Genomic DNA, 23,795 nt, shown 5'->3' with positions numbered 1-23,795 from the left:
AGTAAAAGTTGTCTCAACTTCTTTTTATTAGAATGAATGGACGGGAGAGTGTAAGTTCCTTTCGTTCGATGGAAATTCTGTCCCCAGAACCGCCTCGCGAATTGAATATTCCAGTCGATGATTGCGAGGATACAGTCAGATCTAGTGGAGATAGAAAATCGAGACGATCAAAATCGGGCAAGGAGAAAAAGAGCTTTGAATCGGAAGAAGATCAAAAACTCAAACGCGGCCTGGGTAATTTTATAATCCTTTAGAATTTCAATCAAAGTAGCAATTTAGCAAAGATTCAGTCAAATGATTTGACTCTTGTTGAATTACGAGCGCGACAGATGCAGATTCGTGAGGAAACTGAGACTTTGAGAAAAGAAAATGCTGAAGGCTTTTACAAGCTTCGGCATTTGTTGGGCAAAAAGGGTGTTTCTGTGCTGGAAGATTTGTATTTTAAAGAATACCCTGACCTGGTGCACCAACTCGAAGCGGGCTCTTCTTCCGAACAGGGCAAATTAAGAGATGGTTCGGGAAGTCACAGAACACCAAGGGATCTTATTTCCGCCTCTTCTTCAGGTAGATATGTTAGTTGGTAATTGGTGATAATTTATGTATAATTTTTCGAGTAATTTTATGTGGTAGCCCTAGTGATAAATGTATGATTTAGAATCAAACATGACGGATGTGGACGAACGGATCTTCTACCAAACTGAAGTTCTCGAGGAGGGGGCTCAAGCAGTTCCAACCAAAGTAGAATCCCTTCTGGGGGAAGAAGAGGACGAAGAATTAGCGCGTCTTTTAGAGCGATCTGAAAAGAGGGCGAACTTCATTGAGCGAAACAAAGAACTCGCCGCGTCAGGCGACATTTTGACAAAAAATGAAAGGGATAGATTGGAAGCGATTCTGGCCACGGAAGATGAAGAAGAGAAAAATACTGATACAGAAATAAGGAACGGAAGAAACTATATTTTCAAGCTTTTTATGCTTAATCTCGATTTATAACAATAATTATCCGTGAAAAGATTGGCTCAAATAAACACCGAGCTTGAAAACAAATTCTCCTCCACGGCACTCGTCCCCGTCAACATCGAAGACTCAAGGTCAGAAAAGCGCCTTCGAGAAATCGACTCGCGATTGAGCTTCTTACAAAGTCAAGCGAGTCTAAGAACCGGAAGCACGCAGTTATTAGCGATTAAAGACGTAGAAGACGGGGAAGATTCCGCAAGAGAGCCGCGCTCAGATGACATTACCAAAATGCTCGAAGAATTTCAAATGGAACTCGAGAGGATATCCACTGTTTCCGCTTCTGAAGCAGATCATGAGAGCTTGAGCCACTTTGAGCTTGAAGAATCGATCTCAGAGGAGCAAATACAAGAGCTTTTGGCTTCAGCTAAACAAGAGCTCAATTTATCCTGAATATTTACCTTTCTCTCTCTTTTTTCATACTATTTTTGTACGCTGCTGAAGACATTATTTTTTATAAATTTAAAATTAATCGAAAACATTAAGATGGCGAATCGGCCGAATAATATTAATGTCAAGCATGCTTATTTGCTTCACAAATCTTCATTGAGCAATCCGAAAGTTAGAAGACTCGAGCGCGAGGCGGGAAAATGGATGTCACAGTTTAAATCTGAAGCTGGGTAATAAATTTATCTCTTGCTCGATCAAATATCTTTCTTTTAGAAAGACTGGCGATATCTACTGCCGGCCAAATACTGCTACTCGTTACGGAACTTCTCATACAGCAAAACGGCCCTTTGCAAGATCTAATGGTTTAGTCGAGGGAAGTTATGCCGCAGAAAAGAGTTTGCCCATTGGAAATCCTTGCGATGCGGAGTTGAGTAATCTCATGCGGTGCATGCGAGATAATGACTACGACAATACGCCTTGTTTAGGTAGAATTTGTTCGAAAAAATTAATGTTTGATTGTTCTCAGATGTCCAAAAGGCGTATTTAACATGCTGTCAAACCGCTTTGAGCGATTATAACGCGAAGAAAGAGCGATTTTTAAATGGCGAGCGAACGGATGGCCTTTATTCTCAAAAAGTAATCAACGAAATGTTCGAAGATGTAAATCAGAAGCTAGACATGAACCAGTGGCGATTCATTTGTAATTCTGTAAGTCTTCTTCAGAATATATTTGAAAATAAATCGTCTTCAGATGTCAGGCTTCGATGCTCGCACTCGTGGTCGACAGCCAAACAACTCTCCCAAAGAAAAGCTTCACTGGCACGTTTGTGAAGTCCCTTCGGACTTGGCCTTTCCACACGGACCTTCTATCGCCGGAACAACTAAGAAAGACAAATTATAAAGCGTTGAATGATGCCAGGCTCTGTTTAATAAAATCTCTAGAACATATCCGTTTACCGTTCATTTCACCTGCCTTTCCAGCCAGTTTATATTAAAACAGTTCAGTCGATAGATTGAAAATGCAGCAGCTCAATTCGATAAACAAGAAGAACCTGCAAAAACAAGCGGAAGACCTCGCAAATCAGAAAAACGTGCACTTCGACAAAATTGAAATCGAAAAGCTCCTGCTCGTCTTCACAGAACTAACAAAGAATAATAAGCGCCCATTTTTAGATAGAAACCAATTCCGGTAGGCAACTATCCTCGGAACATCAATTTTCTCTTTTGATAGTGATCTGCTGCATGAACACTTTCGAATGACCGAAGAAATCCTCATGGATCGAGTTTTCCGCGCCTTCGATGCTGACTCAGATTCTCTTATCTCAATGAAAGATTGGGTTCTTGGCCTGTCGATTTTCCTCCGTGGTTCTCTTGAAGAAAAAACTGACTGTAAGGCACTCACCGAAATTGGTCGGCTTATGATTCATTTCAGATTCATTCCGAGTTTATGATCTTAACGGTGACGGTTTCATTTCCCGCGAAGAAATGTTCCAGCTTCTCAAAAACTGTCTCGTCAAGCAACCGGCCGAAGAAGACCCAGATGAAGGAGTCAAAGAATTAGTCGAAATCACTCTCAAGAAAATGGTATTTATTTCTTTGCTAGTCTTCGTTGTTTTCAGGCGCGTTTTTCAGGACATCGATAAAAACAGCAAACTTTCGAAAGGAGACTTTGAATCGTCAGTGCAATCCGAGCAACTTTTACTAGAGGCCTTTGGCAAGTGTCTTCCAGATCGTGAACTTTCAGAGGTACGAGCTTTCTTTTTAACAATCGTTCTCAATCATGTTTACAGGACTTCGAGCATTACATCTTCGGCAAATGAAGTTCTTGTGGTCATCTCAATTCTCAGACTATCTGTATCACTACTGTTAGATCAACCACAATCATATCTTTCTTATAATAAAGTTTTATTTTCATAAAGGCTAGAGACTTATTCTATTTTTTATAGAAACGATGTCGGGCTTAGTTTCGAAAAGGGCATTTCTAGCGCATGGAATTTTGAACAGCCTGAAAATGAGGAGGGATCTGAGAAGAGGCCTTGATAAAGTCGCGAAAAAGATTATTCACGAGAGTGCTTTTAGGTTCCCTCTTTTCTGTCCTTTAGGGCGGGGTTTTGGCAAGAAACATTAAAGCGGTAGAAAATAGAGTTTGTGAACCCTTTTCCGGCTTGCAGGAATTTATCATGGAGGGAGATGGAAGCTTCCGGGATGGTTTCAGCTGGAAGATGGTTGTTGAACACTTTTCGCCATCTTCTTTGGACTCTTCTTGGTGGATCAGCTCTTATTGGCGGCATGTCCATCTACCGGATCAGAAACGACTTGACCGAAAAGAAAATTATTAACTTTTCGCCAAAAGTACGAGAAGAATTTGCGCAAATCTTCAAAACTATCGGCCTTGTTGTTGGTGGATCTTTCCTTTTCTTTAACATTGGATTTCTGAGAAGATTTACTTATCCTCTTTTGAAAAGATTGGCCCAGAGTAAAAGTAATGTTGGAGTTCTGGCGCCGTTTGTTGAATCTAATCTATGGAAGGGTTGTCTGACCATGGGTGGATGTTATTATTATCTAATGGGAAGTAACAATCAATTCAAGGTATCACCTTTACATGAAACAAAATCTTATGCTTCAAACATTCAGAATAAATGGGAAAACGCGATCATATCTGGTGGAATAGGCATGTTGCTTGGCTCCTTTTTCAGTGCATTTTTATTATCACGATATCGCCTAAAGTTCCGCTCCGTCGGAGGACTTAGCATCGTCGGCGGCTTTGTTGGTTACAATTCTATCAAAGGATTCAGTAAGATTATTTCTTGAATTTTATATTTTTAGTTTTATTTCAGGTGAGGATGCAACTAATCAAATGCTATCTGAGGCTAACCGAGTATTCTTTTCGCCGGCAGTGCTAACTATTCCGATGATGATTGCATATGCGTTAACGATGATGTATTTATCGGGGATATTTTTCCCTTACGGGATGGCATTTGCTCAGGGAAACTTTACGGGAGGCTTTTTCGGTGGCATTTTATATCGAAAATATCTAGGATTGCTTTCAAATAACACATCTTTAATATTTAACACAGTTGATACAATCAATTTTAAGAAAAATATTTACTTATAAATTCATTTTTGAAAACTTTCAAGAACCCAAAGAGAAGGAATTGGACGATTTCGTTGAAAAACTATGTCTTGAATTTTATCCTGCTGCCATTGACAAAACTTCTTCATTATAAAATTCGATAAATGCTTTTGAAATTTACTCATAAGGTCAATTATTTAGATTTATTTGAAAAAGAAGGAAAGAATAGGCTGAGAAAGACAAAGATGCAAACATCAGATACTCCCCCTTCACATTCGTTGCAGGATTTTCTGGAGATGAAACGACGTAGTGTCACTCCCATCTTCTCGTCAACAGAAAAGAGGAGGGCGATGTCCGCGTCCCCTGATGATCGTTCGGAAGCGTCAACGAAAACCGCAGTTTCTTCAGTCTCCCTTCTTCCCGACGATAGCTCCAGCATATCTGGCGAATCAGTTAAAACAGAACCTACTGATGACGCTTCTTCGCGGCCGTTTTTGGTCCTTCCATTACCTGAAAGTTCGAGTTTGTCGGATGATTCTGTTAAAACAGAGCGTATTGATGATTCTCCTGTTCCCCCTGTTGAATCTCCTCGTCCGTCAGTGGATTCTCGAGTTCCACCAATGGATCCGAATTCTTTCTCTACTCCCTGTCCGTCTGTTTCTCTCTCACAAGGGGTTAAAGTGATCCAGATAGGAAAAGATTCGAAATTTGTTTTTAGAATTTTAAATTCAATATAGTTTTATGAAAACTTTCATTCTGAATTTATCAAAGATAACGACCTCAAAGTCGACTTTATCGATATAAAAAACCACCCGACCAAGAAGATCCGGGCAAGACTTACGACGAAAACAATCCAAGGGAGCCGAAACGAACTATCCGACCCTATCGTTGTCAACCGACTGGGGATCTATCAGAAATGCCTAAAATCCGTCAGTTGTGGAATATGCAACAAAGATAACACGCTGACGATGAACATATATTGCTGGCAAACGGGAAGCTATGACATCTGCTGTTCTAATTGTGGGCTGAGGATACAAGACCCCAAGAAAATGTAAATTATGCTCTGCTCTCTTGCATTTCCGACCCTGCCTCTCTTAGAAAAGACACAACTGTACATTTCGAATAAAATGATTAAATCATATATGATATGTTTGTATATCTCACAAAGAGCTATTGAATTCTTTGCGAGCGATGTGTATAATGTGTGTGTGATAATTTATTATATGTGTATAATATTAGAAGTGAAGGTATTTGTTGAATTTAAATATTTAAATGTGTATCTTCTTTACGTTGTCCGTCATTGGCTTTCAATTTCGTTGAAGCTGCAATGGCTAGAAACCTCACTTTTACGTAGGAACCTGGTTTAAAAACTTACTTGCAAAGACTGACATAGTTCTGTCCTTGATTCCAGTGCCTTGTCCTTTCAAGTAGAATTCCCAAGACGTTCCAGGAAGAGCTTTCGGCGAGGTGATCGTAAGTTTTCCCGTGATGAAGTCGCCTGAGAAGTTCTCCGGGATGTTTTCGAAGTGAATGTTGATGTGGCAAACTCGCTTCGACTTGATGGTTTCCAGATCACGGACTATCGAGAAAGCTGGATTGTCGAGGGTCAATCTGAAATATTATGTTTTACTTATTCTATTTACTTTATTCGACTATTTAAAGCTACTGTAGATCTATCAACAATCTTACCTGTAATCAGCCGCTTTCGTCAGAACATTTCTGAACGGAATTGTCATAGACGATCTTGCCTTGATGAAAAATGGTCCTTGAGGTTTTGGAGGTGTGCATTTTCCAACAAGAGGGAACTGGAACTCTCCTCCAGAGAAAGAGGTTAGAATAAGCGTTGCCTTAGACGAACCAATCGCACTTGGATCGAAGGTGACTTCGACGATTACTTCGGATGATGCATTCGCGGCGATAGTTCGCTCTACTTGGAAGTCCTTTGTCGAAGTCAGCTTTGCGTTGAACTCGGTCTTTTTCTTCGCCAGATTCATGAACTTGATGCTGACAGAGTGAGTCTGTCCAAGCGGAGTTTCGAAGTAAGTCGGCGATTCTGGCTTTCCAGCGATACCACACAAGTTCAAGTCATACTGGAAGATTCCCAAATCCGGATTCGTAAAAGTCAAGCGGCCGGTCGACTCGCCCACCTTCAAAGGCAGGTACAGAGTTTGAAATTTTCGAGACTCGCGAGCGGCTCACTTGAGAGCGAGCGAGCACGAGCATGATGCTCTTTGTGCTCCCGAGCGCATTTATTTCAGCGTTCGCGCTCTTTGCGCTCGCGAGCACATTTTATTACGCGCTCTCGCTCTCCTGGCTCCCGAGCACTGGTCAAATTTTGCTCTCGCTCGATTGGCTCGCGAGCTGAAAAATCTGACTCGCGAGCAGCTTTCAAGAGCCTAAAATGATTCAGCGACCCCGTAACTAATTCCAAATGAGTCCCTCTCACAGGAGTTAGCACTTCGCGGTGGGCATCTTTTATCTGTTTACTCTCGGCTTTTCGCGTTCCGCTGCCGAGATTACGGACCTAATGAAACTTGCACAAATCGGAAACGCGAAAAACTGATCCACGAGAGAAATTTATCCATGAAAATGAATAATAACGCAAAAAATTGTTCCTTTAATTTTGCTCGCGAGCCGCTCGTGAGTCAATTCCATGGCGAGCACGAGAGCAGCCGCTCCCGCTCGTCTAGCTCCCGAGCATTGCCGACATATGCGCTCGTGCTCTCCGCGCTCGCGAGCGGTTTCAAATTTGGGCTCGCGCTCTTTTGGCTCTCGAGCAACTTTATTTTCATGCTCCCGCTCCCCTGCTCTCAAAGCAATGATAAATTTTTGCTCTCGCTCTTTGCGTTCGCGAGCATTTGCGAGCATTTCAAACTCTGGGCAGGTATTCGACAGAGACTTGTCCGTTTGTTTGTGGTGGAATGGTGAAAATGCCGGGTACGGTTACATCGGTCACTTTGCATTCACTCTGGAATTGGGCGGGCGTCTGCATCGGATTAAAGATCTTGATATTATGCGTGGCTGCGCTGCGAACAAGGGAGTTCATCGTGATTGTTTCGAAGGTGGTCTGCTGAGTGGTTTTGAATTTTACCATGTACAAGATGTACTCGTTCGTCACTTCGTTCTTGAAGTACAACTTTGCACTGAGGTTGCCTTCTTTGTGAGAAGAAAAAGTCAACTCGTAATTAACGGTGTCAAGAGCAGGAACATCGATATACTCGGGCCCATGAAGTTTGATCGAGGCGTCGAGCTTATCAGGTGACACCATTTCGATAGACACACGGAGTCGTTGTCGCTGACGAAGCCAATTTTCAATCTTGAGAAGTTCGATGTGCTTCGTTTTGCACGGAACGTCTCGAGTAGGAATGGCGATCGGCTTCGGCGCATCTGCATGTCCGACAAATGGAAAATGGAGGCCATTTCCATCCGGTAAGGGGAAGAATACAGACGCATTGTGTTTTCTGCCTGGTGGTAACATGGAAAGCGGATGATAGACGAAATCAACTGCACGAGTTCCATATGGCTCGATAGAAACGGCTTCAGGACCGCTCCAGTAGTTGGCGTTAATACCGTCAATGATTGGATTAAGAGTCCATGTATGAGCAGTTGGGTTCCTGATTGAGACGGATTTGGTAACCCGGGAACGAACAAGACACTGGAATGGAGTTGGTTGTTCTTTGGTTGTGTTGACGGGGACGCAAGTACCAGTCAAAGTCAAGAATAAACTGTCACTTCCTTCGATTTTGCATTCAATCGCGTCACATCGGATATCCTGGCTGACGTGTTTTGGATGGAAAGAAACTGTAATAGCCATTGAATTTCCTGCACTAAGGTATCCTTTGAGCGGGTTAATGGAAAAGTCCTTTGTAAGTTGATCTGTGTCCCACTCGAAGCCAACGCCGATGTCGCCAGTGTTGCTCATGATAAGCCGTCGTTCAGTAGACGATCTCGGATTCGCTGGTGCGAATGGAATCGCATCTTGATCTAAGGAGACTTGCACGGCATGGCAAGCGCCAGTTATGGTCAAGAAGTGCTTTGAAATATCCATGCACTCAAGCAAAAGATGCTCCTTGAACGCTGGAAGTCGTGAACTTGGCGCAAATGTTACAGCAACGTCGATGCTTTCTTTTGGCTCAAGTTTCATCATACCACCGGGGCTGATTCCAATGACACCGTTTTGGTTGAGGCCTTCACATCTAAAAGCCTGGACGATTTGGAACTCCGCGGTAGCAGATGATCTGTTCACGATTGGAATGAGCTTTGTCACGCTCTGTCCTGCGCGGATTGCTCCCAAACGTATTTCTCCTCGTGGAATCGGTTTTCTAAGCTCAAGCCGAAGATCCACTCCTTTGCCGCTTATGGTAACTTCATAAACGGACAAGCCATTGATGACGAATTCAACGGTGTCAGTGAATGATCTGCAAGTTGTAGGCCTGAAGACAAATTTGCAAGTGGCCTTCTGTCGATGTCTTAGTAGTATAGGCGCAAATTCGCAGCTATACCAGTCCTTCTTCTTCTTAGATCTCATTTCAACAGAGATTTCTTTCAAGTCGTGATTTTCTATAACCAATTCTTTTGAGGTATCTGGCATACCAGGCTTGAACAGGAATGTAGGACCAAAGTTGTGCTCAAAGAAGCTGAATTTGACACCTGGAGGCACGCAGGTTCCAACGAACTCTAAAGTGTAGGCTATTCCATGGGCGACTTGTAAAGTGAGCGTCGCGTTTGTGATCGGACCAAGTTTATGAGGCGTGAAACCAACAACTGTCTTTGTTCGCTTCTGTTCAGTGTTAGTGATGACATCTGTTTCTGGTTCCACATTCCAGGAATAAGCAGAAGTTTTCTTAGGAAGGATCCAAGAATATTCAACTGGATGGTCGCACTCATTGAGAATGACGAATGATTTCATAACAGTATCGTGAATTTCGATCTTGTTGAGATTGATCTTGTTGACTTCGTTTCTCTTGAGTGGATATTTGTTCGAGTACTGATCTTCGATGCTGAGCTGAACTTTCATTTCGTGGCACACAGCGCTGATAGCAATATTCATGCCGATTTCCTTGTCATGAGAAAGTTTTCGGTTACATCGGACTTCGACTTCGTGGTTGATAGACCCAGAGCCAGTTCCTTCAAGGTTGATCTCTAGTGGACGCTTTTCTCCACTTTCGAGGCGGAAACTCGAAGACGGGCATTTGACTTTCCAACCAATGTCAGCGACTTTCAGGGATTCTTCGGGTATGTAGACGTCCAGAGGAATAATGTCGTCGTTGATAACATTGACAATTTGCTTGCTTGAACAGCCACTTATCAATCGTGGGTAACTGATGTGGGTAGCATCCAGGAAAATTCGCGGATTTCGAGCAAGACCATTGACATCAAATTCAAAGGTTACGCCTGTGCAGGCTTGGAATTTCCAGCGACTCATGATTGGGAGGACGGAGTCAGAAGAGAACTCGAACTTGATCAATTGTTTACGCCCAGCTTCAAGTCTTCCACGTGGAGTGAGGCATCGAATCGTATGAGTAAGATTTTCTTCGCTGTCCATCTCATAGATGTTCGTAACTTTCCAATCATAAGATGAACTTGTCGGGTTCAGCATCCAAACTTTAGACAAAACCTTGGTAGACATTCCAATGGCTTCGAAATAAATTTGAGGGACGCCTTCTTCATTTTCTCGGAGCTCTAGAAGATGAGAGTTTCCATGAAGAGATTTTTTGTGTGGAAGCGAAAAGTGAATATCGGGAATCAAGCCTTCACCCGTGAGCTTGATGTTCAACGTATTGTTTCCAGCTTCTCCATTAGCAAGGTAGCACGTTGCATTTGCGTTTATTTCTCCGGCATTAGTCGGCAAGAATTTGACGTTAACAGTAGCAGTTTCACCGGCGAGAATCTTACCGCACATGGGCGAAACGGTAAAGCCGTTGAGTACTTCAGTCTTGAAAGGAACCGCAGTCTTTATTCTGGGCTCTTTTGCACCACCAGATGGGCAAAGGGCTTGGTTGTGACATAGATCCCAGTTGAAGGTCATATCGACGGCACCTGTATTGGTTATCGTAAATTTTTTGCTCATTTCTGAGAAAATTCGCCGCGTTCCAAAATTAAGTTGTTCATCTGAAAGCTCTGCTTTTGCATAGTCTACTGTACCAACGACGTCAAGAGAAAGTGGAGGTAGCTCTTCGATGACCTCATGCTTTGGTTCAGCAAGCTTATCTTCCACCTTCTTTTTGACAATTCGTTCACCTTCCACCTCTGTGTCAACCCAATGGACGTATTTCAAGCGGTCGTCCCAGTCGACTGCTTTTCGACCGAGGAGAATCAATGAAATCTTGCAATTGATTGTTCCGAGAGTGCCATTTTCTCCAGGCAAAAGAGAACTTGACGATTTCAGTTGAGCTTGGATCGTTTTTCTTGCACCTGGGTGAAGGTGACCACAGTTGGGAGCAAGTTCAATGTTCGCGCAGGGATCAAACTCGAATTTGATTGACTTGTTTGAAAACGAGTTGAAAATAACGAATGACTTCGTCGCGTCTTCTCCAATATTCTGGTGCCCAAAGTAAAGAACATCAGTTGTAGATCCACCATTCAGAGAGATTGGCAAGGTTGGCAGATTTTGAATGAAAACGGAGTCCGAGTAGGCCTGCGCATGTAAATCACACACGATGGTTTCGAACTCATTGTCTTGAAGTCGGATGGCCAGGGTTCCCTTGAACGAGCCAGTTTTCTTCGTCGAGAAGGCGATTTGAAACTGAGCTTGCTTACCAGGATTGATCACTGTTGTTGCATCATGCGAGTAGTACGAGTGTAGATTTTCCTCCAACTCGACAAAGTCGCTGTTCTTCTTTGAGATCTTGAAGAACTCGCATTCGGTGATATCCATGTTGACATGCGCTGGAAGATCGCCGGTGTTCTCGATAATTACTGGAAGAAGAACCTGCTTTCCAGTTTGAAGCCGACCAAAGTTGAGTAAACCATGACCGTTTGAGCTTCGTAAAGCTGGAGCAACGAGTGAAACGGATGGAAGAGATCCCTCTCCGAAAACCGCAAAGGTGAGCGATTTGGGCTTGAACTGTGCTAAACTACACTCAACAGCGGCTTCGAAGATACAGTCGTATTCTTGAATCGTTTTCGGACAGAATGAAACCTCGACAATCAAATTTTTATGCGGGGCGATTTGTGCTTTTTGAGGTTCAACATCGAAAACTTCAGCGACTTTCAGTTGGTTTCTAACTGACACAGCGCGGACAGAGATGTTCAAATCAACCGGTAACTTATGCGGATTCAGTACGCGGAATTTCGCGGTGACTTTTGTACCTACAATTGTGCTTGGAAATCGGAAGCGGTTTTCGTCAATGCTGTAGCAGCTGTCGTCAATCGTCAAACTTCGGATGTGGCGAAGTGAGTTCAAAGAACGAACGATTCTATGTTCTTCGAAAATTCTGCTTATGTCGGACGTGTCGATGTTTGGCAGGCAGCCTTCGGCCATGAGCTTGTATGGAACCCCGTTGCTGTGATCCTCGGGATCGCGATCAGTGATGTCGATAGCGAGGTATTCTTCGTAATTCTTCGCTTGTTCGATCGCACAGTCGACCACAATCGTTACAGATTGGCCGGGTTGAATCGTTCCGAAGCCAGGATAAATTAAGAATGGCCCGTGATTAAGTCGGATCTGATTTGCCTCTTGTCGGTAGCCACCTTTGCCTCCTTTCTCCAAAAGACTGTGAGTTGACATCGTGCCATCCCTCGATCCAAGACCTTGACGACCGTGCAGATGATGCATGATTGAGTTTTGTGGCTCTGCATGTCGCATTTTTGCAGCGAATATCGGAAGTCGAATTCTCCTTTGTTTTCAATCGTAAAGGTTCTGCTTCGTTTAGTTGACACCAACATCGCGCCAAAATTAATATCAGATCGTGGGACAATATCATATTTGGAAAATACAGATTTCGCTGTGATTTTGATTGGAATCGAGGCGATAGTATTGTTGTTGCCGATCGAAGGCTCAATCACGTGACAGCGGATAATCGGCGCGTCGGTTATTTGGATCTCAGATCGCGAGTTGAAAATTATATGCACTTGGGTCGGGCGATCAGTTGGATTGAGAGATCCATGGCTTGGCACGATTTTGAAAAGATCAGAAAGAGGACCCTTGACTTTCATGCCGTTGAAAGATTCAAACGTGAACTTGTAATGGATCTCGTATTTTCCTTTGTTCTTCAGCGCGCATGCTTGCTTACATTCTTCAAAAACTTGAACGGTTCCGAAATCCAATCCACCATCAGCTCCTCGCGGGAAGGACATATCTAGGGCGACATCGTATGCTTCTCCAATCACTTGAACAGCTTCTGCCTGACAGACACCAAGTACATTGTCAATATCGCCAATCTCGACTCGAATGGTCCTCTTGAGATTCATTGGCTTTATTGCGCGGAAAGTAAATGTGATCTCATGCTTTGAATGCGGCGGGATGGCTCCGTAGTCTTCACTCGCTGATATTTCATCTCCGAGGTTTTCCATCGCTGCGAGTCGCCAGGCGATCGTGATCGCTGTTGGATTCGTGAGTGTAAGTTTCTGCGTATTTTTACGGTGAAGAAGTAGCTTTTCGAACTGCACTTGCTTCTTGTCCACCTCCACTTCAGGCTTGACGGCTGTGCAAGCGATATCAAAATGGACCGGCTCTGGATTGTCTTTGATCTCACAGATGATCGTATCTTTGAACAATCCTTGAGTCTTCGGGAAGGCGAAGACGGATAGCCAAGCGTGCGATTTCGGTTCTAAGCAGAGCTTCGTCTGATCAAGCGAGAACGTGCCATTGACTCCTTCAGACTCCTTGAGACTAAAGTTAATTTCGATTTTATACGGCCGTGGATTAATGATTTTCAGCTTGTCAATGTTATCCGGATACTTGTTTGGTCGAAGACGATCTTTTGTCTTCCCAACGAGAAGCGGGCCAAAGTCATAGAGTCCTTCTGCAACGAGATATGTCTTATTAACGTGTTCATTAGGCCCAAGAGGTGTCTTGAGAATATTGCTGAAGACGCTTTCTGGCTTGTTGATGATCATCGGATATTCGCAGCTTCCTTTGCAAGCGATTTCGAATCGTCTTCGAGAACCGACAATTTCAAAGGCAAGAGGACTCTCGTAAAGACCAATGTTCTTCGAGTTGAAACGGACTCGCAGCTTCATGCTTTCACCGGGATCAAGTACCCATCGATATTTTGCCAATTTGTAGATTTTCTCATAAACAGGAACAAGAATATCAGGTGAGGGCGAGTTCTTCTCCTTTAAATTCATGCCCGATTTCGAAGCCTTGGAATTAAGCTTCGTTCTCTTTGTCTTCTTTGAATCTGTGCGTTTTTCTTCATCTATTGGAGTTCTACGCGCTTCTTCTTCCTGGAGCTCTTCTGATACATTTGGATCGTCAGGACCGTAACCGACGAGAGTAAAGACTCCCTTTGGCTGAGTTATCTGATCAGTTGGTGCAGCTGGTTTCTTTATGACAGAAAATTCAATTGGCGCTGGAATATTTGGTATTTTTTCTTCTTCCATGATTTGTTTAAATTCTTTCTCGTCTGGAAGAATGTACATGTACTCCTTTTCAGCCGGAAATTTATAAGGAGAATAAACGACAGCCATTGGTATGCCAATTTCTTCGCGAGCCATGATCGCATCAATTTCAGCTTTGAGTTTTTGCTCTTCTTCCTCAATTTCTTGCTGCGTTTTCTTTGACTCTTTTTTTGCCTTGTCTTTTTTCCCCTTTTTGTCATCTTTCTTGTTGTCTTTGTCTTCATCTGTGATTTTATTATTATCCGGCAATTTAACAAGACAGCGCTCAATTCTATTCCAGTAAGTTACATAATTCTCCAGAATAGGTGACAGATCCTGAAAGGCGTTCATCTTGTCCATCAATAATTGATCCTCGTCGCTGACTTCCAGAAGTGTTGGCTTGATCGACTGGCGACGTTTTCTTGATGCTCCGCTTGACGCTGTGTTTTCGGATTCGTTGTCTTGAGAGTTCAAGTTTGATTTGAAGGCGAGAACAGAAGCCTTCATATTCACTGTCCCTTTTTTGCCCTTGCCTTGTTTTGTCGCTTCGAGGACAACCGAAGCCAACTCAGCCTGCTCCCTCTCAATTCGCATACGCTCAATTTTTGCCTGTTTTGCCGCTTTTCTTGAAGCAAGAATCTTTTTATCGAACTCAATCTTCATCTCTAACGGAAGCGCGTCGTACTCATCTTCAGTCATCTCTTTAATTCTTGACTCACGAGCGTTTGCTTCACAATTCGCATTATCATTCGCAATTTTCTCGTGAATCTCTTCCCGCCGTTTAAGCTCAGCGAATTCCAATTTTGTCTGAATCGTGAAAATGTTCTTTCGCGCACCAAGAGATCGGAGAATCGTTGTGAAGCAAACTTCTTGATTTGGCAAAAGCTGCATTCGAGCCCATCGAAAATGAATCCGTTCGCTTTTTCATCGGCGGCCATGAATTCTGAGAATAATTCAGAGATTATGTCCTCGCTGATCATCACAGGCCCCTTCTCTCCTCTCGAAGACAAGGAAGACTTTGAATTGAGATTGCCTTTGGATGAATTTCTCGAAGTAATGCTCCTCGTCTCTGTTTGCGGCTTCAAGGCTTTATCTTCACTTTCAGTTCTCGTCGTTTTCTTGGAAGTAACTGAGCTTCGCGACGGCGCACTCGACGGCTGGAACGCTGACTTTCGCTTTCCGTCCTTCATGCTGGGAGTCGAAGGGACGCTAGAAATGTCTTGTTCGTAAGCTTCTTGGGCACGGCGAGCCCAGAAACTTGTGCCGGAGTTGATCGCGTTCATGATGATAGTGTCCATATTGAGAATTCGAAGTCCATATCGCTCAGAAATAATCTTGGCCATTGTTGTTTTTCCAGACTGGGTAGGACCCCAAATGATTAAACCGATTGCGTTGCTCTCGTCAGTGAGTTTTTGTGGATCTTGAATCTGGATGTACTCTCTGAGAGCCTTTTCGACAGGATCTTCTAAGCCAATGTCACTTGTCTCAATATGGTCCTGGCTATGCTGAGACGCTAGACCAGTCGATGCACTAGACGGCTTGCTCGAGACTTGAAGAGCAAGAGGTAATCCTTGGCTAATTTCACGAGGAGGGAGGATCAGGTTGTTGAACTGATCGAATCCCTTCTGCTCGAAAATAACTCGGTCTTCTTCAATGTGCTTCTCGTCGAAATCAACGGAGAAAAACTCAAGCGCTGATTTGCAAGGATTGCTTATCATGAAATCGTGGAAGGCACTGTGGCCATACGGCATGATCGGATCCATTGTCGCTTCAGTACAGAGGATTTGCAGCTCTTGACCAAGACCCGTTCCGCTGACTGGAATTCTTATCTTTTCTTCTGAGTCAATAACAGAAAACAGGAGGCTTTCGCTGAAGTTTCCGTTCCCGTCGGGCATGAACTTGACTTGGACATCTCTGAATTCTCCAGGAGCGAGATGGCCTTCCATGGGTGCGATTTCAAAAATCTGCGGGCCTTCCTTCTTCTTTGGCATAGCTTTGCGAACATGAAGAGGGATATGTTTATCGACAACTTCTTTTTTAGTGTCGCGTTTGATTTTCCAGACAGCGTCGACAGTAAGTGGATTTGAAACACGCATAGTGATGACTTTGCATCGGCCGTGCTCGACTTCGCCGAACGCAATATTTTTGGTGGAGATGGAAATCTGAGGCATAAGAACGTCAGCTCTGAGGATAATATTGACGATGGGGCCATTTTGAATCGTGAGCGGAACCTTGACTTCTTGAGGACCCACCTTTTTCGGATCAAGAGTGAGCTTGAATTCGACAAACTCGTGTTTTGGGAAACCTGGGAGCTCTTTCACTCGGTCGAGCTCGCAGAAGAATCCAGTCCCGAATGTAGGTTGGTGATCGATGTTGAAGTTGACGGGGACGAAGCCGCAGTTCGTTGCTCTAACTGTGTGAGTCATTACGTGTCCAAGAATAACCGGTCCGAAATCGAGGATATAGTCTGGCAAGCAGTATCGATGAGCGTTTTTCCTCGTTGATTTCGATGGACTAGCTGCAAGTGTTCGAATGGCTTCACAAAGAATCAATCGCTCAGCTTCTTGCTCAACTGCTGTGTCGGAAATGACAGTTTCGGCTGAGCCATTGCTCGCGTTTTCCAGCTGCTTTCGAACCAGATTTGAGATTTTCTCTACGTTGCCATCGGAATCGTGTCGTGGAAGATCAAGCTGGACGCGAGGGAACACGCCTTCGCCGAGGCAAATGAGCTGAGTTGTTTGGAAATGAGCGACACGGATACCAAACGTCTTGTAGAACTTCTGTGGCATGCCAGGGTAGTAGATCACCTTGATAGTAGCACATGCGCCAGAAGCAATGACGCCTGAGCATGGCTGGAGACAGATGCCGCCCATTTTGAGGTCGTTTATGTTGTCAACACAATCCGAATCAGCCTGGAAATCGAAGTCAACATTTCCTCGATTGTACAGAATCAATTCTTTTTCGGCAAATTCGTCGAACGGGATTTTTTCGAACTGAAGATTTGTCTCTGAGAATTCAAAGTCCGTTTCAGAGGCGTTCCCTTTAACAATTGTTTCGTACTGGGGTCCACCTTCAACGTCGCAGACGGCTTTGCAGTTGGCGGAAATCCAAGGATGTCCAAAGAACGAGAAGACAGTTGACATCATCTGACCAGGTTTAAGCGAGCCGGATAGCGGGAGGATATTGAAGACATCAGCGATGTCTCTAGGTGGAGACAAGGAAGATACCGTCAACTCGCCAGTTTCGCGGTTAGAGTCAAATGTAGCCGGAGTGGTTGTGGTTGTTGCGCCAGATGGCAAAGTAACGGTTTTATCGCTCATCATTGGTGTCTGGCAATAGCCACCGCGAGAAGTGCCACAGATCGAAGCATTCGTAGAGCATCTTTCGTGCCAGATTTGATCGATCGTTTGCTTTCCACAAGTTGTTTGGGAAAGAAAATCGGATGTATTTGGCGACTTTCGAATGATCGGCTGGGTACTCTTGATGCTGTTATCGTCGATCTCGAACCACCATCTGTATTTTACTGGAAGAGTGCCGTTGTTCTTGATGCAAACGCCGACTCCAACTTCTGTGTCGTTCAAAATCGTCCCAAAATCAATTTCAGGAGTACTGAATTGGAGGTTCGGAAAATTAACTTCGCCAATAAGCTCGATAAAATCCGAACTTGGGTGATCAACAAAGTCGATTTCAAGCTTCGAGTTACATCGTCGTGAAAGAAGATCCGTTCGATAATTTGGCTCGAAGAGGATCTTGATCGTTTGTTGCTCATTCGGCTGGAAGTTGATTTTCTGTGAGAAGTTGCCAACGCTGTGGATGTAAAATGGATATTCACATCGCAGCACAGCGGGGAGGGCGCTAACGTTGGTGATCGTGACTTCGTCTTGGAGAATTTTGAACTTGTCCGTTGGCTTCTTGTCGACGCGAAAGCTGACTGAGCTCGTTGAATACTCAATAAAAGGGTTGATGAATTGGCATTGAACGGGTATCTCGAGAATTTTGTCCTTCGTCTTCGCGATTCCGATGATGGAGTGACAAATGAGGTTTTCTTTGATCATTTCCGGAAGATCGTATTTGATTTGAAGCTCGATTTCGCCTTCCGCTCCTGGTGGAAGCTCAAGAGTCGCTGGAGTAACTTTGAAAGCACAGACCGGTTTTGGTGGCGGGGGCTGAAGATTGCAGTATCGTATGTCTTTCGTCTCTTTCAGCTGTTTGTACTTAGCGATCTCATTCGCTGCTTTCTGAGCGCGTTTGTCGAAATTTGCCACGGTCCAGCGAAGTTGTTGATGTCGGCGGCCCATATTCTTGAGCTTGAACTTTCGAACTTCTTCGTTGGTTGTGTACACGTGACCGAGATCGATTCCATTTCCGGGAAGAGCGTTCATTTCTGGCTCGCAAATGATCGTTGTTCCAACTCCTTGTACTTCATGATTGATTTTTACGTTCTCTCCGTGTTCGATGTAGATTTCGAGGATATCCCTGAACTCGATACAGTCGTTGATGTTGACCGTTATTTTGAAATCGAGCTGACTTTTTGGTGGAATCTCTCCAAATGCCGGTTGAACCTCCCAAACAGTATTCTCCTTGTGGAACATCGCATGAAACTTTGCTGGAATGAGGGAAGTATTTGTTAGTTGCATCGTTTTCGTGATTGCAGTGAGAACTGGAACTTCTCCCCATATTATTTCTTGCTCGCTTGATTCCACTTCTGGTCCTTGTCCGACTCCTTGAATGTCGAAAAGAAGTGGCTCGGGGACTCCAACGAGGTGGACTTCAACAGTTTCTCTGAGAAGACCGAGCATGTTTGCTTTGAGTGAGATAGGAATCTTGAGATGTTCTCCAGCTCGAATGACTCCCTTCGTGAGTTTCGGATTAATCTCCAAGTCGGCGTTGACTTTGCTGTATTCGAGGATGAAGGAAGCTTCGAGGTCAGCGTTGTGGTTGATGATTTCGATGGTTTCTTCGATAACATAATCGAGTGGAATTGTTCCCAAATCAAACATATCCTTCGTTAGGGAAATCTCGGGAATGCGTGATTCGGCTTGAACGGGAATCTGCACGACGTTTTCTCCGATTCCAGGGACATTCATTTCTAGCGCACAGGCAAAGATACCTTCCATGTTTGGCTTGAACTTCAGTTTGACTTTGCTCTCAGATTCTGGTGGCATCTTTTCGTGGGAAGGGATGATTTCAAAATCAGCACCAATGAAGATTCGATCGGCAACGATTCTGTAGTCGAGCTCAACCAAGGACGTGTTGAAGATGGAAAACTCGGTTTCGTGTTCGAATCCAAGTGAAACAGTTCCAAACTCGATTTTCTTTGGCTCAATGTGAAGAGTAGGTCCAATGACTTCTCCTTTCACATCGATTCTCAGTGGCTCTGAGCAGCCATCAATGTTGAATTCGAATACTTCTCGGAACTTTCCAAGTTTTGATGAGATGAAGGACATTTCAATGAGACTCTTAGAGTTCGCAGCGACAGTGATATCAGATGGGTTGAAGGTAAATCGAGCTCCAAAGGCGCTGTTGTTCGGCACAAGTTTAAGTTTTCCGTCAATCTCTCCTTTGTTGATGACGACGACGTCATAACTGTGACGGGAACCAACGAAAATTTCTCCAATGTCGATAGAGTCGAAGCTGAAAGCAAGAATCGGACCAACTGCCTTTCCAATGACGTCGATCGGAACGCGGAGTTCTCGTCCTTGAACGTCGCAGAAAAGCTGCCGCTCGACGAGTCCAACGGTGTCGGGCTTGAAGATAACAGAAATCTCGACAGAAGTTCCTGGATAAATCTGGCCTTCGACTGGGAGGACTTCGAAAAGAGTATCGTCCAGAAGCATCGGGTCGCTGCTCGCGCGGAGGTGCTCAGTTTTGTAGGTTCGATTCAAAATGCTGAGATTTTCCGCAAGTTTTGCTGCGTCGCCGTTTCCTTCAACGCTCTCCAATTTCACCTTGTTCTCCGCAGCTTCTTTCAACTCATCTAATTCGCTTGAGACGAGGGTTCGGAATCTGTTCTCATCATCGATCGTCGAGTAGTTGGTGAATCTATATTTGACGATGTCATCACCCTTGTTGACGATCTGGAAAGACTTGTAGTTGACGGTTCCAACGAATGTATCGCTTAGTTTGAGTTTTGTTTGTGTAAGCTGGACATTCATCTGGACACATTTTCCTTGAAGAGTGACAAAGATCGACTCGCCAGTTTCAAATCGGACTTCAAGTTCGCTGCTGATGACGCCAATGTTTAGTGGGCTAAACTCAATGTGCACTTGCATCGCTTCATCAACCTTTTTCGAAGCTTTAAATTTCACTATTCTCTAGAACCTGGTTCGAGAAATTATTGTTTACAAAAAATTTCAAGCCTTTCCTTTAATTCGCCGTGAGAAGGGTTGACGACAAATGCTTTGTCCGCTGTTTGCATCGAGAACTTGACGGTATCTTTTCCAATGTTTCGGACCAGAAGAGTCTTTTCTTTGGTCATTTTGACAGGACACTCGTCAAGTGAGACGAAGTCCGGAAAGTCCAAAAGTCCTCTCGCACCAATGCACTTGATTGGGATTACTGTTCGTTCTCGTTCGGAAACGCAGACTAAATCGTGATCGTAGTCCTTTACAACTTCGGGGGAGAAGTTGACGAAGATCATGAAGCTCATTCCAGGCGCGATTTTACTGTTGGTCTCTTCTGGTACAGTAACGGAGAAATACGGGCCGTTTTCACGGGAAATCTGGATCGAACGTGGCACCTTGTCGTTGTTTCTTAGCTGGATTGGGACTTGATAAGTCCTCTTCGCGGAGAAATTCTGGAAGACGATTTCAGACGGAAACGCTTGAAAGACAGCCTCGTCGACTTTGACTTGCGTCTCGGTCTGATAAGTTGTCTTTTTCATGTCAAAGTATTCGATGATCTGGGCAGGTTTTGTTCGTCGTATCGCGGCGTATTTTTCCTCGGTCGTGAGAGACATGGAAGAGATGTATTGAGAAGGAGTCATCTTTGGCTTTTGAGACGTGTGGGCAAATTCTTGGTAGTAATCGGAGATCCGCTCTTTTGGAACCGTTATCGTATCATAGACTTTTCACTGGTCAGAATCGTGTGTACAATTATAATTCAAAATCATCGATGAAAGAAAATCATAGAAAATTCGTCCGTGATTCCTGACCCATTCCTTGTAGCTCCGAGTTCCCAGACCCAAGGCTCGCCTCTTGATCAGCCCTGGCCATGAGTACGGATGCGAATCTAATTCCGCTTTATTCCCAATTTTCAGAAAAAACGTGCTTACCTTTACCTCCTTCGATTCAATACTGACCGAGAAATGATAAAATTTCATAAACAATATGCTTATTCTAGAGATTCTAGAGAATCATCGGGGATAACTCACGAACTTAAACCTTTTTAATATCGAAGCAATTTATTTTCATTGCCGCATAAAAATGCTTCTGCTTTGTTTCCCTTGAAAATAATTATTTGTGACGTGGTGACAGCTGCTCGTAATTTTTAGATGCTCGAATCTGACAAACTTTAGTTAGTTTTTCCTCATTTTATTAAATGCAGAAGTATCCTAAGTCAGATGATCACAAATTTAACTGAAAAAGAGAGCGAAATAAGCGTTGGAAATTGCTGCCCAATTCAGGTAAAAATTTTACCGTAAAATTCTAATTATTGAACAAATACAGTGACGTATTTCTAGATATTCGATATTTCTAGGTTGAGAATAAACTTCATTTTTTTCTCTTATACTGAAGATTTATTTTTAAGTTGGTACCATGAAATTAAGCTAAGTTATAAAATAATTTATTATCAAAAGTAAAACTTTTACCGGACCGAATAAAACGAAAATATAAATCATTAAAGCGATTAACATGACTTTGTAATTATATACAATTCTTAACCCTCCAATAAATAATAGTATGTCTATGTGTTGGCACCTGACCCTTTGCGTAGTAGCTCACATGAGGGACACGCACAGTACAGGGAGCGCTGTAGCTCACTATTTTGTGAGAAAAGCCGCTGATGCCGCATCAGTGATGCGTAAAGAGCGCAAATCGAAACGCGATCTCATTCTCTCTTTTTCCCCAACTCAAAAATTATCGATCAAAAATCGAAAAAAAAGTGCCCGAGAAACCGAGAAAAATGGTATCGCGAAAATCTGAACGAAATTTTCAACGAGCTCAGATCTACTGAGTAAAATCGGGGTTCAAACAAAGAGAGAAAGAAAAAACAAATAAAAACGCCACTTTGAAGTGTCTGACTTTTTGAAACGAAAGAGAGGAGAAATGATCTGGGGAAACAGGCTTGGAAGACTAGACAAAGTGAGTGATGAGAAATTTTACTGAGTGTGAAAGTGATAAAAAAGTGGTACTAAAGTGAACAAAGAAAATGGAAATCAAAAGTCGTAAATAAAAAGGGCGAACATCAAAAAACCTTTTCATCGATAAACTAGCTCACTTCCGGTTATAAATTTTATAAAAATATTTCTCAAGCAACAAGTTTTGTAAATATAAAATGAAAAAAAACTTATTTAAGGGCTCTTATTACCAAAAATCGTTTATTTTTCGCACTATGATTTTAATAAAACGCCCAGAACGATGAAAAATAATGTCAAAATTAAATATTATACTCGCTTTAGGACTAATGACACAATTTTCCGGTAACAGGGGACAAAGGAGATCATGTTTGTTCTTAGACCGAACAATAAATTTGCTCAGAACGGGGCGTTGAAAAGAATCTGTCAGAATGTGAAAATCATTATCCTTTGAATAAATCATTTCCTTGAGCAAATTGAATGGTTTTTTATCATCTTAATTGTTATCGATTGTACAGAAATGGTGCGACGATTAGATTGGTTTACGAGTAATTAACCCGCTATTTTCATCTAATTCTTTGATTCCAGCTACAAATTAGACCGGCTTTTTCTTTTAGATCAGTATAAGTCGTCATTTTTTTGGAGAAAATTTTCAAATTTGGAGACATTGAAGAGTACCAAAAATTTTTCAGGGTCGTCGAGGATTCAGTCACCTTCCCATCTACTCGCAAGATTACCGCGTGTTTCTCCGAGGCCTCCACTACCGCCGAAGACGTTGGACTTGCTTCCTCCTTCTCATCATCGCGGTTCAAGTCGGGGTCATTTATTATCTGATGACGCAAACGACGTTGTTCCGCGAGATCGACCGGGCGATCAAGGAGCCAGAGCACAAGCTTGATCTCAATTCCATTGTGGAAAGTGTTAACCTGCCGAGATTGCCGACTTCTTTTGCCAGGCTCACAAATAAGAAATAGGCAAAATGCATATCGTTCATTATTTTCCAGGTATATAAACTTGACTCGGCTTTTTCGAAAGCGAAAATTGTCTTCCCAGACAAATCTAAAAATAACCAACAATTAAATCGTCTAGTCAATTAATTTTCTATCGCACGATACCCACCATTTCATCTTGAGTTCATCACATGAAAGCGCCCTTATTATTCTTACCCGACCACAAGTCTTGCTTGACAGCTGGATCCGTATCACGTGTTTATTTTAGAAGCCGTTCTCACGTCACTTCGAGCTCCGTTCTTCCGACTCCTTTTTCGCCAATTCACCTCGCAATTTTCCAACAAGAAATATGAAACAAATCTAGCCTTTTTCAAGTTGCAAAATAACACCTTTCTTCTTTTGTAAATTCTTTGTGTATACTTTCACGTAAAAATTTCACTTCTGCTAAATTCTTTTCTAAAAGAAGCAAAATAAAAGATACAAAAAAAGCTGAAATAACATGTCTTCGTTGATATCAAATTTTCGCCGTTGG

At 43.2% G+C, this 23,795-nt stretch overlaps 5 protein-coding genes and 1 long non-coding RNA gene across 6 annotated transcripts; 5 read left to right on the top strand and 1 right to left on the bottom strand.

Annotated features, from left to right (window-relative positions):
* Positions 1 to 10: 10 nt before the first annotated feature.
* Positions 11 to 1,404, top strand: LOC145712010 (uncharacterized). The gene is made up of 4 exons (XM_081789696.1): positions 11 to 234; positions 280 to 564; positions 656 to 962; positions 1,011 to 1,404. Exons 1-4 carry the CDS (start codon positions 33 to 35, stop codon positions 1,402 to 1,404), a joined length of 1,188 nt encoding a protein of 395 aa, XP_081645822.1. The 5' UTR covers positions 11 to 32.
* Positions 1,405 to 1,497: 93 nt separating this feature from the next.
* On the top strand, positions 1,498 to 2,349 carry LOC145712009 (uncharacterized). The gene is made up of 4 exons (XM_081789695.1): positions 1,498 to 1,631; positions 1,675 to 1,886; positions 1,928 to 2,109; positions 2,153 to 2,349. Exons 1-4 carry the CDS (start codon positions 1,498 to 1,500, stop codon positions 2,300 to 2,302), a joined length of 678 nt encoding a protein of 225 aa, XP_081645821.1. The 3' UTR covers positions 2,303 to 2,349.
* Positions 2,350 to 2,381: 32 nt separating this feature from the next.
* LOC145710835 (calaxin-like) lies at positions 2,382 to 3,324 on the top strand. Its single transcript, XM_081788541.1, has 5 exons — positions 2,382 to 2,590; positions 2,633 to 2,790; positions 2,834 to 2,985; positions 3,034 to 3,147; positions 3,192 to 3,324. The coding sequence occupies exons 1-5, from the start codon at positions 2,421 to 2,423 to the stop codon at positions 3,219 to 3,221; spliced, it is 624 nt and encodes a 207-aa protein (XP_081644667.1). The 5' UTR covers positions 2,382 to 2,420; the 3' UTR covers positions 3,222 to 3,324.
* A 23-nt stretch (positions 3,325 to 3,347) lies between these two features.
* Positions 3,348 to 5,529, top strand: LOC145712008 (uncharacterized). The gene is made up of 5 exons (XM_081789694.1): positions 3,348 to 3,990; positions 4,036 to 4,195; positions 4,239 to 4,477; positions 4,759 to 5,148; positions 5,212 to 5,529. The coding sequence occupies exons 1-5, from the start codon at positions 3,592 to 3,594 to the stop codon at positions 5,527 to 5,529; spliced, it is 1,506 nt and encodes a 501-aa protein (XP_081645820.1). The 5' UTR covers positions 3,348 to 3,591.
* A 141-nt stretch (positions 5,530 to 5,670) lies between these two features.
* Positions 5,671 to 21,079, bottom strand: LOC145712006 (hydrocephalus-inducing protein-like). Its single transcript, XM_081789693.1, is given in 7 exon segments — positions 5,671 to 5,805; positions 5,850 to 6,085; positions 6,164 to 6,633; positions 7,359 to 12,280; positions 12,283 to 14,884; positions 14,887 to 20,312; positions 20,363 to 21,079. Coding segments are annotated over 7 exon segments (14,367 nt in total). The 5' UTR covers positions 21,003 to 21,079; the 3' UTR covers positions 5,671 to 5,734.
* A 945-nt stretch (positions 21,080 to 22,024) lies between these two features.
* LOC145695332 (uncharacterized) lies at positions 22,025 to 23,756 on the top strand. Its single transcript, XR_014133694.1, has 3 exons — positions 22,025 to 22,320; positions 23,006 to 23,317; positions 23,532 to 23,756. It is a non-coding gene; the product is annotated as an uncharacterized LOC145695332 (long non-coding RNA).
* The last annotated feature ends 39 nt before the right edge of the window (positions 23,757 to 23,795 follow it).

This window comes from Oikopleura dioica, chromosome 1 (genome assembly GCF_907165135.1).
Source record: "Oikopleura dioica chromosome 1, OKI2018_I68_1.0, whole genome shotgun sequence".
Taxonomy (NCBI): Eukaryota; Metazoa; Chordata; class Appendicularia; order Copelata; family Oikopleuridae; genus Oikopleura; species Oikopleura dioica.
Note: the sequence above shows the minus strand (reverse complement) of the source record. Positions and strands in the feature narration are given on the sequence as shown.

Bases quoted from the DNA above. Each gene is read 5' to 3' on its own strand.
- LOC145712010 (XM_081789696.1), top strand. From the start codon at position 33: ATGAATGGACGGGAGAGTGTAAGTTCCTTTCGTTCGATGGAAATTCTG. The intron at 235-279 runs GTAATTTTATAA...GTAGCAATTTAG, and splicing joins AAAACTCAAACGCGGCCTGG to CAAAGATTCAGTCAAATGAT. The intron at 963-1,010 runs GCTTTTTATGCT...ATCCGTGAAAAG, and splicing joins GGAAGAAACTATATTTTCAA to ATTGGCTCAAATAAACACCG.
- LOC145712008 (XM_081789694.1), top strand. From the start codon at position 3,592: ATGGAAGCTTCCGGGATGGTTTCAGCTGGAAGATGGTTGTTGAACACT. The intron at 4,196-4,238 runs GTAAGATTATTT...GTTTTATTTCAG, and splicing joins CAATTCTATCAAAGGATTCA to GTGAGGATGCAACTAATCAA. The intron at 5,149-5,211 runs GTTAAAGTGATC...AATTCAATATAG, and splicing joins CTGTTTCTCTCTCACAAGGG to TTTTATGAAAACTTTCATTC.
- LOC145710835 (XM_081788541.1), top strand. From the start codon at position 2,421: ATGCAGCAGCTCAATTCGATAAACAAGAAGAACCTGCAAAAACAAGCG. The intron at 2,986-3,033 runs GTATTTATTTCT...CGCGTTTTTCAG, and splicing joins AAATCACTCTCAAGAAAATG to GACATCGATAAAAACAGCAA. The intron at 3,148-3,191 runs GTACGAGCTTTC...TCATGTTTACAG, and splicing joins CAGATCGTGAACTTTCAGAG to GACTTCGAGCATTACATCTT.
- LOC145712009 (XM_081789695.1), top strand. From the start codon at position 1,498: ATGGCGAATCGGCCGAATAATATTAATGTCAAGCATGCTTATTTGCTT. The intron at 1,632-1,674 runs GTAATAAATTTA...TCTTTCTTTTAG, and splicing joins CAGTTTAAATCTGAAGCTGG to AAAGACTGGCGATATCTACT. The intron at 1,887-1,927 runs GTAGAATTTGTT...GATTGTTCTCAG, and splicing joins CGACAATACGCCTTGTTTAG to ATGTCCAAAAGGCGTATTTA.